Here is a 13,070-nt window from a genome sequence, read left to right as displayed (position 1 = left end):
TACATTTTGTTTTGTCTATTTTTTTTATTTAATATCTACATGTGACTTGCATCTTTTATTGTTTTTGTTTAGAAAAGAGACCTTGCTTAGAGAATATACACCAACCAGGCATAACACTATGAGCACTGACAGGTGAAGTGAATAACACTGATTATCTCTTCATCACGGCACCTGTTAGTGGGTGGGATATATTAGGCAGCAAGTGAACATTTTATCCTCAAAGTTGATGTGTTAAAAGCAGGAAAAATGGACAAGCGTAAGGATTTGAGCCAGTTTGACAAGGGCCAAATTGTGATGGCTAGACGACTGGGTCAGAGCATCTCCAAAACTGCAGCTCCTGTGGGGTGTTCCCGGTCTGCAGTGGTCAGTATCTATCAAAAGTGGTCCAAGGAAGGAAAAGTGGTAAACCGGCGACAGGGTCATGGGCGGCCAAGGCTTATTGATGCACGTAGGGAGTGAAGGCTGGCCCGTGTGGTCCGATCCAACAGACGAGCTACTGTAGCTCAAATTGCTGAAGAAGTTAATGCTGGTTCTGATAGAAAGGTGTCAGAATACACAGTGCATCACAGTTTGTTGTGTATGGGGCTGCATGTGCGTCGCTTACCTGGGGAACACATGGCACCAGGACGCACTATGGGAAGAAAGCAAGCCAGCGGAGGCAGTGTGATGCTTTGGTTATGTTCTGATGGGAAACATTGGGTCCTGCCATCCATGTGGATGTTACTTTGACATGTACCACCTACCTAAGCATTGTTGCAGACCATGTACACCCTTTTATGGAAACGGTATTCCCTGATGGCTGTGGCCTCTTTCAGCAGGATAATGCGCCCTGCCACAAAGCAAAAATGCTTCAGGAATGGTTTGAGGAGCACAACAACGGGTTTGAGGTGTTGACTTGGCCTACAGATTCCCCAGATTTCATCTGTGGGATGTGCTGGACAAACAAGTCCAATCCATGGAGGCCCCACCTCAATGCAGTCATCATGTTATGCCTGATCGGTGTATGTTAATGCACACATTGCACATAAAAGCCAGAAGGCTTGTTTTTATAGCTTTAATATTAATTTCCGAGCTGTAAGTTAATATTAGAGCTATAAGTCTTTCTTCGAGGTGCCATGATGGATTGGCGTCTTGTAAATAGTGTGTTACTGCATTGCGGGCAGTAAAACTGGATTATCCACGACCCTGATTAGGATATAAAGCTCATGACAATTCATATGTTAGACATGGCTATATTGGCCCAACTCATTGTGCAATATTTGTCACATGTCACTTTACTATTTAATAAATTAATTACTATTAAGTCCAACTTTATACTGATACTATATTATACAATACTATAACCATACTTGCATAGTCATTACAGTTATCAGTTATCCATTATAAGTTCTAGTTTTTCTGTTTGCTTTTGTTTGTACTGTATTGTTAATTCTTTAATCTACATTAAAAACCCTACATGTCTGTACATCAGCTCTATTGTAACACTTACCGGCCATTTAGTGATGTCATCAGGCCATTCATGAGGTGCTACAGAGGCTGGCTCTAGACAGGTCCTGCACAAAGCCCAGAACACACCTTTAGTACATCAAAACCACAAAGGTACATTACAGAGTGGTAATCCTTTTTAGGAATGACGCATAGTTTACCTGGGATCCTGATGGCAGACGGATCCATACTGACGAGGTCTGCCATTCAGCTGTGGTGGGTCTTGCTGTGGCCACTTCACCCACTCAGCCAGTGTACTCTACAGAAGAAAGAATGAAGAAAACGTAGGCTTAAATCACCAAATAGCTAATTAGAATCCATGAACAGTCTTTAGGTGCTGCTTATGACCTCTGCATATACGTCTTAGCTAGGTTTAGATGGGTGGCCTGACCTAGACAACAGTGCCCAAGGTTCATATTGTCGCCCTTCTTAATAGACTAAATGTAGCTGTGAGGTAACTTTAGTGTTTAGATCCTTCTTTACATCTGGGCTTATGCTTGTTTGACATCATCTTCATTAGTCCTATGGACAGTCTTTACTATACATGTAGACCTAAGACAGAGATGTGTTTCTTTTAAGTATGATGAAAAGGAATGGCAACATTACAAAGTGGTAAATGCTTTACTGTCCCAACTTTTTTTGGAATGTGTTGCAGGCCTGAAATGCAGGAATGGATGTTTATTAATAAATGAAATGAAGTTGACCAGACAAAACATGAAATATTTCAGGTTCTATATAAAGCTATAAGGAATAAATCATTTTCAGGACAGCGTATATCCAATTTATTTATAATGCAATCCCTAGGAGTTCATTGAAAGAAGCAAGAGCTCACTGAGCACTCCTCCTCAGATGTTTGCAGACACCCTGAGCGGTCGTTTCGCACACAGCAGGCTGAGTTGCGTTCAGTGTCACGCTTTTTCTGGATCTGCTTGTGAACCTCCTGGTCCTGCCGCATACAGGGTGAGAATTTGGCTCCAAGATGAATCAGTGCCTCCTGGTGGTGCAACAGTACACAGGAGTAAAGTCAAAATCATAAAACAACCAGACTTCAATTACTACACATACTAAAATTATATAATTATGAATGTTTTTGGAATTGGCTATAAGTATTTAAAATGCTTTATGATTAACGCTCGCCTGTGAATCGAGGAATAACATACCGAACTTGGTCCAATCCAGAAATTCTCCTGCTGCACAAACTTCACATTCTCATAGACACCTTTATTTCTTAGAACCTTAACAAAGACATTAAAACAATGTCAAATTGTGAACACTAATGCCATGATTTTAGCTGCAAATTAAAACGTTCTTACATAACTGCACTCACAGAATCAACGGTCTCATGCTGAGAAAATCCCACGGGTGCTATTCCATAAATACACACAGCCAAGATGGTGATGAGGAGGTGGACAAATGTGATCCAGTAGGTAAAGAACGGCCTGTGAAAAAATATATTTGCAGATATGTAAATCTTATATTTGGCCTAATATGTACCTGCCTATAAACTACAGTATGTACATACCCAGTTACAAAAGAGTTGGGACACTATGGAAAATACTAATGAAAACAGAAAGTAGTAATTTGTGAAATTTAAGTATTTAAATTATAACAGCCCAAAGACAAAATATTTAATGTTTTACCCAATCAACTTTTCAGATTTGTGTAAATATAAACTACCTCCTAATTCGATTCCTTTAAAAATCACCATATTCCCACATTAACTTTGAACTTATTAAAATTGACTGATGCCAGATACGCAAAATGTTCATAATGAATGACAGGTTGTTTTTGACAAGCTAAACAGACTTGGGGTTTAAAACTGAATTAAGCTGGGGTAACTCCATTTTGTTGCTTTGTACTCGTACTGAAGTTAAATCTATCTTTCTGTAAAGGCGGATCATTTTTCACCCTTAGAACACAGGAGGTATAGAGAAGGTTAGGACTACACAATGTGTAACAAATGGCTCAGATGTTTACAAGCAGGGCTGAGTTGAAATTTGCCACTTTGTGAAAAGCTATGTGAGCAAATAGTCCAATAGGGCATTTAAGCACAACTGCTTTGGAAATTTCCTATCTACTGTACAGTTCATGACATTATTAAAATACATGCATTACTGTGAATAAAGAGCAAATCCAAAACAATATTGAATGTCTGCAACCTTTGATGCTTTAAAAGATTACAATATACGCACTGATGCACCCCTATACCATGACAAATGTTGGCTTTCGCACCTTTTACTGATAACAGTCTGGATGATCCTTTTCATTTTAGGCAATAAGACAAAAAGCTGAACCATGGACCACAACTAACCAAAGCACACATCTGAGATGAGCTCTGGCACAGAGAACTTGTGGCATTTCTGAATAAAATGAATGTACTTTTTTTATGTAACAGAGTTTCATGTTGCACTGATTCAGTGGTGGACTGCGTTAAGTGACAATGATTTTCTGAAGTACTCCTGAGACCATGTGACTATATTTATAACAGTAGCATAATGGTTTCACATGCAATGCCATCTGAGAGCTCAAAGGTCACACACATTCAACAGTTGTTGACCATTTAACAGACAAAATTGGCCGTTTAAAATCTGCCGGTAGGGTAAAAGACCGGACTAATGTGGGTGGGGTCTTCGACTCTGTGTAAGGACCTTGGCTAGAAGCCCGAGGCACCCGTACAGGAAGTGAAGGAGCGTGGAGATCAGTGCATGGCTCTCCGTGAATTAATATTGGCCTCATGTGCAAATTCACCAAACGTGTGGGTAAATAAGTCAGTGTACTGCGCACACGTCAGAGGGAGTGTGAGGCAGACGAATATAAATTCCAAACTTATACTATTTCAATAAATATGTCGTACATTTTTATTATTTTGGTCCGGCATCCCCAGAATCACTGGATGCAATGCAACAGCATATCCCTGACTCAATGCCAATCCATTGCACATCCTCAGACATCACCTCCTTAGACATTAATCATGTCTGTATGTAGATGCCTGACCGGCTAATAGCAGCACTGGGGATTTAAACCCTGGATCTCAACAGTAGTGGGCTAGCATAGTCTACAGCTGCACTACCTAACTGCCTTGAAGTAAATATTAAATAATAAAATTGGTACACTTCATGCTCAATGTGTGATCAGATGATTTATTTTCCAAGCTACAGCTTCCAGCATGTGGTTATAATTTAGGGAGAGTGCAATCTGAGCGCACATGTTAATTGTAAACCTGCTTTACTAGCAGATGTGACCAGACTCATATAGTACCATATGAATAGTCTAATGACATCCGCTGCATAGTGCGCAGAGTAAAACTTGTTTCATGATGTTCTGCAAAATTCAACAGAAAATGCCAGATTCTGTGGAAAATTCTCTGATCATAAAATCATAACATCACCACCAAATCACAGAACGAGGAGAGCAAACAAATCATAGATCAATAAAATGTTTTTTATGCTAAAGACCTGAAGAAATATCTTACCGATAAACATCCATGTCCTCTATCTGCCTCTTTACATAGCTGTCGATGCGTTTGCGGTATGTCCGATTGGTCAGTTTGCCCACCATGCCGAGTCCATAAGGCCTTTTCTCACGTGCAAACAGCTTTTTAACAGGCACAGCAATTCTCTGCCCTCGCCGCTGCCCGCTTACACTGACCACTTCCTGTTTTAGCCTGACTTTGGGTGGCGCAGGAGTTCCCTCTTTGGTTTTTCTCCAGCCTCTTTCTAGAGGTCTATCACAACAGACATACAGAATCACAATTACAAGTGTCAAAAGTGTCCATTTGTTAACAAGTATTCTAAAATGTATCAATGCTGTCTATTTGAAGAATCCGCAGCACAAGGTATAATGGTAGAAGCATTTTGTCTCTGTTTTTTGTAGTTTGATGTGTTAGAAGCAGGAAAAATGGGCAAGCGTAAGGATTTGGGTGAGTTTGACAAGAGCCAAATTGTGATGGCTAGACGACTGGGTCAGAGCATCTTCAAAACTGCAGTGGTCAGTATCTATCAAAAGTGGTCCAAGGAAGGAACAGTGGTAAACCGGCGACAAGGTCATGGGCGGCCAAGGCTCATTGATGCACGTGGGGAGCGAAGGCTGGCCCGTGTGGCCCGATCCAACAGATGAGCTACTGTAGCTCAAATTGCTGAAGAAGTTAATGCTGGTTCTGATAGAAAGATGTCAGAATACACAGTGCATCACAGTTTGTTGCGTATGGGGCAGCAAAAGAGGAACCAACACAATATTAGGAAGGTGGTCATAATGTTATGCCTGATCGATGCATAAAAGAAGGCCATGGAAAGTTTTTACTTCACTAAGAATAATAATGTTGATAAGGAGTGTTTAGGTTGTAATTTACATCAGATTGATAGTTTATGTGCTAAATCAGTGACTCACAGCATCAGATGACTCCTCTCCAGTTCGCTCTTGTCCAGCGCACTGCCCGTCAGCTCTGATTCATCCAGCTGCTTGCTCTCCACATCCTTGGTGGTGGAGTCAGGAGACTCGAACACCTCATCGTGGAACGTAGACATCTCCTCATGCACGTCCTGAGCATGGTTACAGATAGTGATTTTATTAGCATGACACAGAACAACAGACGGGTTTAGGATTTAAGAATCGTTAGCTTACTCTGGCAAAGAAGGATGTGTCCAGCTCATCGGGGAAGTCCACCACATCCTCCTCAATAAAACTGGCTGGGGTGAAACTGCGTCTGTGAGCCTGCCGCAGGGTGCTTTCTCTGAACGATCGTCCCTGCAAAAACATGACTGCGTATTCAGTGCTGCAAATTGTTAAGAATTAAGTGCACGGTTGTAGAGTTAATCCACATGTTCTGTTTGGGGTCCCTGAGACCCCAAAGTCTTTTTAACAAAATATACTTAGTCTTTTTTTAATCAGCCTGATACTTCATTACTGTTCCTAATTTTATGAAAACTGAGGATTAACAATATTTTTATATTGTTGTTGTGATCAAAACACCCCCTAATTTATACACTTCTGTTTGGGGTCTCAGATACTCCAGCTAGAATACATGGTTAAAGGCAAAACATTTTATATGTTCTTAGTTTCTGTCTTAGTTTCATAGATTATGTGACTCTGGATTGCCCCTATTTAAGGCCCTACTTAATTCACGACCGTGAAAGTCGTGTCAGGGACCGTGAAATGAGCTGTTGCCCGTGAAATATGCAATTTGTTTTAAAATTCAAAATTTAAGGTTTGTGTTTAGCGATGGGTGGCATGGTGGCTCGGTGGGTAGCACTGTCGCCTCACAGCAAGAAGGTCCTGGGTTCAATCTTTCTGTGTGGAGTTTGTATGTTCTGCTGGCTGGGCATTTACACAGACAGGATTGGCTATGTCTGAGAGGGGTTGTGGTTAAATCCCTTAAATGTATTGATGCCCTGTTTCTGCCTTGCAACCAGTTTTTTTTCCGATGGAGCCTCATCTGCCATGATGACAATGAAATTAATAAAATGATATGTCACCCAAATTATTTTACAGCATATAAATGGTCTAGTGACATCTGTTGGTAAAGTAGTCTTCAAAATGATACAATAAATTTAACTGCACTTTAACTGTAATATATGTATATAATCTCTATCTTGCACTTCTGGTTAGATGCTACTGTATTTCATTGGCTTTGTACTTGTTTACTCTGCACAATGACAATAAAGTTGAATCTAATCTAATCTAATCTAATCTAAAATATGTAGTAGTCTGCTGTTGCAGTAGATTCTGTCTTAATTTGGTGATTCTGGATTCATGGAAAAGAAACCTCACTAATTCACAAAGTACGTGGATTACCTTGACAAGTGCTGCTGCTGCCCTGAAGCTCATCTTGGCTACAGATTCACGCTTGCGTCTGCGCGGTACCCGGTTGAGACCAGATCTAGAGCTGGTGAAGGAACAGAGGGAGGCAGCACCAGGTGTGATGGGTGTATGGGGTACGCTGTAGCCGTCCACCTCTTCGACCATGCGGAAGGCCCGGCCACGCGCCAGTGGGTCCACGATCTGAGCAGAACACAACCAAGGTTTGCATGAAGTGAATTCTGTGTATGATGACATGAAACAGGTGCATGGATCCAATGTCCAACAGTGGTCATTGAGAGAGGGACAATCATTATGTAGAAATCACATTGATCTACACACATTTACACTGCTTTACACATAAATGGCATATATATATACAGTGTATCACAAAAGTGAGTACACCCCTCACATTTCTGCAAATATTTCATTATATCTTTTCATGGGACAACACTATAGACATGAAACTTGGATATAACTTAGAGTAGTCAGTGTACAGCTTGTATAGCAGTGTAGATTTACTGTCTTCTGAAAATAACTCAACACACAGCCATTAATGTCTAAATAGCTGGCAACATAAGTGAGTACACCCCACAGTGAACATGTCCAAATTGTGCCCAAATGTGTCGTTGTCCCTCCCTGGTGTCATGTGTCAAGGTCCCAGGTGTAAATGGGGAGCAGGGCTGTTAAATTTGGTGTTTTGGGTACAATTCTCTCATACTGGCCACTGGATATTCAACATGGCACCTCATGGCAAAGAACTCTCTGAGGATGTGAGAAATAGAATTGTTGCTCTCCACAAAGATGGCCTGGGCTATAAGAAGATTGCTAACACCCTGAAACTGAGCTACAGCATGGTGGCCAAGGTCATACAGCGGTTTTCCAGGACAGGTTCCACTCGGAACAGGCTTCGCCAGGGTCGACCAAAGAAGTTGAGTCCACGTGTTCGGCGTCATATCCAGAGGTTGGCTTTAAAAAATAGACACATGAGTGCTGCCAGCATTGCTGCAGAGGTTGAAGACGTGGGAGGTCAGCCTGTCAGTGCTCAGACCATACGCCGCACACTGCATCAACTCGGTCTGCATGGTCGTCATCCCAGAAGGAAGCTGACGCACAAGAAAGCCCGCAAACAGTTTGCTGAGGACAAGCAGTCCAAGAACATGGATTACTGGAATGCCCTGTGGTCTGACGAGACCAAGATAAACTTGTTTGGCTCAGATGGTGTCCAGCATGTGTGGCGGCGCCCTGGTGAGAAGTACCAAGACAACTGTATCTTGCCTACAGTCAAGCATGGTGGTGGTAGCATCATGGTCTTGGGCTGCATGAGTGTTGCTGGCACTGGGGAGCTGCAGTTCATTGAGGGAAACATGAATTCCAACATGTACTGTGACATTCTGAAACAGAGCATGATCCCCTCCCTTCGAAAACTGGGCCTCATGGCAGTTTTCCAACAGGATAACGACCCCAAACACAACCTCCAAGATGACAACAGCCTTGCTGAGGAAGCTGAAGGTAAAGGTGATGGACTAAACCCAATTGAGCACCTGTGGCGCATCCTCAAGTGGAAGGTGGAGGAGTTCAAGGTGTCTAACATCCACCAGCTCCGTGATGTCATCATGGAGGAGTGGAAGAGGATTCCAGTAGCAACCTGTGCAGCTCTGGTGAATTCCATGCCCAGGAGGGTTAAGGCAGTGCTGGATAATAATGGTGGTCACACAAAATATTGACACTTTGGGCACAATTTGGACATGTTCACTGTGGGGTGTACTCACTTATGTTGCCAGCCATTTAGACATTAATGGCTGTGTGTTGAGTTATTTTCAGAAGACAGTAAATCTACACTGCTATACAAGCTGTACACTGACTACTCTAAGTTATAACCAAGTTTTATTTCTATAGTGTTGTCCCATGAAAAGATATAATAAAATATTTGCAGAAATGTGAGGGGTGTACTCACTTTTGTGATACACTGTATATATATATATATATATATATATATATAGAAGGATATACCTTTGGTATGCCATGCTGAGATGAGGGTACGTATAGCGGTGGTGGTGTCTCTGTACTGGTCAAAGAAATGTTGTCCTGGCTGGGGAGCTCCATCTCCCGGATTACCTGAGGCTTCAGCTTGCCATAGCGCAGGCTGCAGTGACGTAGGCTCTTCCTCTGCCATTTCTGTGTAGCGTCACCATCCTTACTAACCCCAAACCAGTCTGCTGTGCCCCTAAAAGCAAACAAGCCAGTATGCTAAATCTCAGCTGACTGATGAGGAGTCAGCAGTTACTCACACGAGTTCATCGTCCTACTGTGTTCCAGGACTTTTTTGCTGGTCAATTTGAGCTTTGTGCTGCAGAAAGTAAAAGCCTGGCAGAGGTGGAGAACAATGAAAGTGTTCCCACAGTGCAGCTTTGAGAGAAAGTCTGGAAAATTCAGTGAACCAATGAAGGCATATTCCAAGAAGAGAAAAATAAAACAGTGTTGAAGAGCATCAGGTGCTTTGAAGGGAAAAGGGACTTGCCCAGACATGCCTCTGGACACAGAAGTCCCATTCCACTAGTGGGAACTGTTCAGATACAGGCACTTATGGACACAGACACACGCTTAAAGTTCGATGTTTCCGCTTCTTGCCAGTGCTGCTTGGCTGTATGCCCCGGTTTGACAAACATGTGATGCATTTATGACTCATTTTTCCCCCTGTGATATCAACACACACATACACTGATCAGCCATAACATTAAAACCACCTCCTTGTTCCTGCACTCACTGTCCATTTTATCAGCTCCACTTACCATATAGAAGCACTTTGTAGTTCTATGTACAATTACTGACTGTAGTCCATCTGTTTCTCTGCATACTTTTTTTAACCTGCTTTCACCCTGTTCTTCAATGGTCAGGACCCCCACCGGACCACCACAGAGTAGATATTATTTTGGTGATGGATCATTCTCAGCACTGCAGTGACAATGACATGGTGGTGGTGTGTTAGTATGAGTGGATCAGACACAGCAGCATTGCTGGAGTTTTTAAATACCATGTCCACTCACCGTCCACTCTATTAGACACTCCTACCTAGTTGGTCCACCTTGTAGATGTAAAGTCAGAGACGATCGCTCATCTATTGCTGCTGTTTGAGTTGGTCATCTTCTAGACCTTCATCAGTGGTCACAGGACGCTGCCCACAGGGCGCTGTTGGCTGGATATTTTTGGTTGGTGGAGTATTCTCAGTCCAGCAGTGACAGTGAGGTGTTTAAAAACTCCAGCAGCGCTGCTGTGTCTGATCCGCTCATACCAGCACAACACACACTAACACACCACCACCATGTCAGTGTCACTGCAGTGCTGAGAATGATCCACCACCCAAATAGTACCTGCTCTGTGGTGGTCCTGTGGGGGTCTTGACCATTGAAGAACACCATAAGAGCAGGCTAACAAAGCATGCAGAGAAACAGATGGACTACAGTCAGTAATTGTAGAACTACAAAGTGCTTCTATATGGTAAGTGGAGCTGATAAAATGGACAGTGAGTGTAGAAACAAGGAGGTGGTTTTAATGTTATGGCTGATCAGTGTATGTGTTGCTGATACACTATTTGGCAAAAGGTTTGTAGTCACCTGATCATGAGATTGTAGGATATAACCTCGCTAAAAGGCTTTGAGAAGACTTTCCAGAAAATTGTGGAATGTTTTTTTAAGAATGTGTGCTGGCTCACAATCAACATTCCAATTCTTCCCAAAGATGTTTAATAAATCTGAGATAAGGGCTATGTGCATGCCACTGGAGTTTCATCACTCCAAACTTGAGAAATCATGTATTAATAAACATAATGGCCATGTACTGTACTATATGTACTGTATAATTCACCTCTGACTTTCTCAGCTGATTCGTTAAGAAATAAATAAGTAACATCCCAGAAATAAACAGCCCACTTCTTAAAAGTCTCTAAGTAATAAAATACTACACTGCTTCAATCACACTGGAGTAAATTGATTGCTGTGGAGTGTTTTGTCAAGGAAACAGTAAATCCACTAAACAATATAGACAGTAAGTCCATTAAAACAAAGCAATAAAAGTCCCCTCCTAAGCCACTACACTAAAAGGGATATTTTAGCAATGTTAAAATCAGAAACAGTTAGGACAGCATGGAAAATGCAAAATTAAAAAATTAATACTTTGTTTTATTGTTTTGCAGATAGTATGAACCCAAGGTATTTTACATTTTGTCAGGTCAGCTTCAGTTCATTTGTTAATATACTGTACAACCATTCCTTCATTTCAGGCCTGCAACACATTCCAAAAAAGTTGGGACAGAGGCAATTTAGGGCTAGTAATAAGGTTAAAAAACTAAATAATGAATTATCTTGGCTTCATACTGTCTGTAATAAAATGAATGTCAAAGTAAATGTAAGAAACTCTGTGTTTTCCTCTGTGCATTTTCCATTTCATCCCAACGTTTTCAGATTTGGGATTGTATATTGAGTATGATCATGATTTTCAGCTAAGCCCATTAACTTGTCATTAGACTGAGAGACCTACAAGCCACAGTGTCTCACACCCACTGTGAAATTTGGATTTCAGCTGTTTGTACGAAATCAATCAAACACAATCAATTCAAATAGCTCAACACAACTAATATAACAAGTGGTTTCTTCAAATTCAACATTAATTGCCACTTTACATGACTGCAGAATCCCTCATAAGAGCGCACATTTGCAAATCAGGTGTTGTTTTAAGCACACATGATACAATTAATCATGATCTTTATTAGTTGCATCAGATGTGCTTGAGATGCATGAAATGCCTGGACTGGCTTGGGGTTTGTTGAATATGAGGTTTGATTGCCTGTTAGAAACGGGTCAAGAGAGCTGTCCAGATGTTAAGAGATAAATAACTGACTTGCACAAATAAGGAAACGATACAAGATGCTAGCAAAGACATTGAATACAACTGGAAGAACCATTCACAAGTTAAGGGAACACTGGCTACACTACCTGGATGTGGCAGAAAGAGGAAGCTATCACCACTTGCCACCAGAGGCAGGTGGTCAAAAATCTTGGTGGATTTGGTGGCAGCAGGCACTGAGGTTTCATTTAGCACAATAATGCGCATACTAAACATTGAATGTCTCTATGGCCGAACTCCAAGACTTCTACTGACCCGAATTTTTCATATACACGAGGGATCTTCAAAAAGTTTCAGCACTTTTATATTTTGGTTAGAAGTGGTGAGGGCGGGAGGAGTAGTAATTGGTTGTGTCTGAGAGACTGAGAGAGAACTTATAGTCCGGATTTAGTGCCAACTGATTTCCACCTTTTTTGGACCGTTCAAAGAAGATTTAAGGGGAAGAAGATTTTTATGTGATGATGATATGGAAGCAGCAGTGCATCTAGTGGCTATGCGCTCAACCAAAAACATTTTTTGCTGATGGCATTAAAAAGTTGGTACCACCAGAGGGTGACTGTAGAAAAGTGATGTAATTTGTTCTTAAAATTTCTAATAGAGTATAAAAAAGTGCAGAAACTTTTTGAATAAAACTAGTATAATGAAATTAGGAGACTACTGCAAATTCACTACAATTCACCTACTGGCTCTGCTTAAATTATGAACTATGAAGAAAACTGTGAATACAAAGGTTTATTTGTTACCATGAGTAAAGGCATCCGAGTGTGGCAGTAACATTGAATTGTTGGCATTCCTGCTTCTCCCCACAGCCTTGGCACAGGAGTGGTACACTGACACAGTCATCACGAGCAGCTATAAATATCTCAGCATTCAGAAGAACACCTGGAGCC

At 41.5% G+C, this 13,070-nt stretch overlaps 1 protein-coding gene across 1 annotated transcript in view; it reads right to left on the bottom strand.

Moving 5' to 3' along the window:
• Positions 1-13,070, bottom strand: part of rhbdf1a (rhomboid 5 homolog 1a (Drosophila)) — a 94,170-nt gene that overhangs the window by 9,789 nt on the left and 71,311 nt on the right. The window contains exons 4-13 of the mRNA XM_062990310.1: positions 9,292-9,505; positions 7,276-7,482; positions 6,106-6,228; positions 5,872-6,023; positions 4,958-5,209; positions 2,813-2,924; positions 2,646-2,720; positions 2,318-2,479; positions 1,647-1,744; positions 1,490-1,553 (exon numbers count right to left, since the gene is read on the bottom strand). Coding sequence (XP_062846380.1) covers positions 1,490-1,553; positions 1,647-1,744; positions 2,318-2,479; positions 2,646-2,720; positions 2,813-2,924; positions 4,958-5,209; positions 5,872-6,023; positions 6,106-6,228; positions 7,276-7,482; positions 9,292-9,505 — 1,459 coding nt within the window. The remainder of the gene's footprint in view (positions 1-1,489; positions 1,554-1,646; positions 1,745-2,317; positions 2,480-2,645; positions 2,721-2,812; positions 2,925-4,957; positions 5,210-5,871; positions 6,024-6,105; positions 6,229-7,275; positions 7,483-9,291; positions 9,506-13,070) is intronic.

Source organism: Trichomycterus rosablanca, chromosome 2, assembly GCF_030014385.1.
Source record: "Trichomycterus rosablanca isolate fTriRos1 chromosome 2, fTriRos1.hap1, whole genome shotgun sequence".
NCBI lineage: Eukaryota > Metazoa > Chordata > Actinopteri > Siluriformes > Trichomycteridae > Trichomycterus > Trichomycterus rosablanca.
This window is presented reverse-complemented; position numbering and strand designations above follow the sequence as displayed.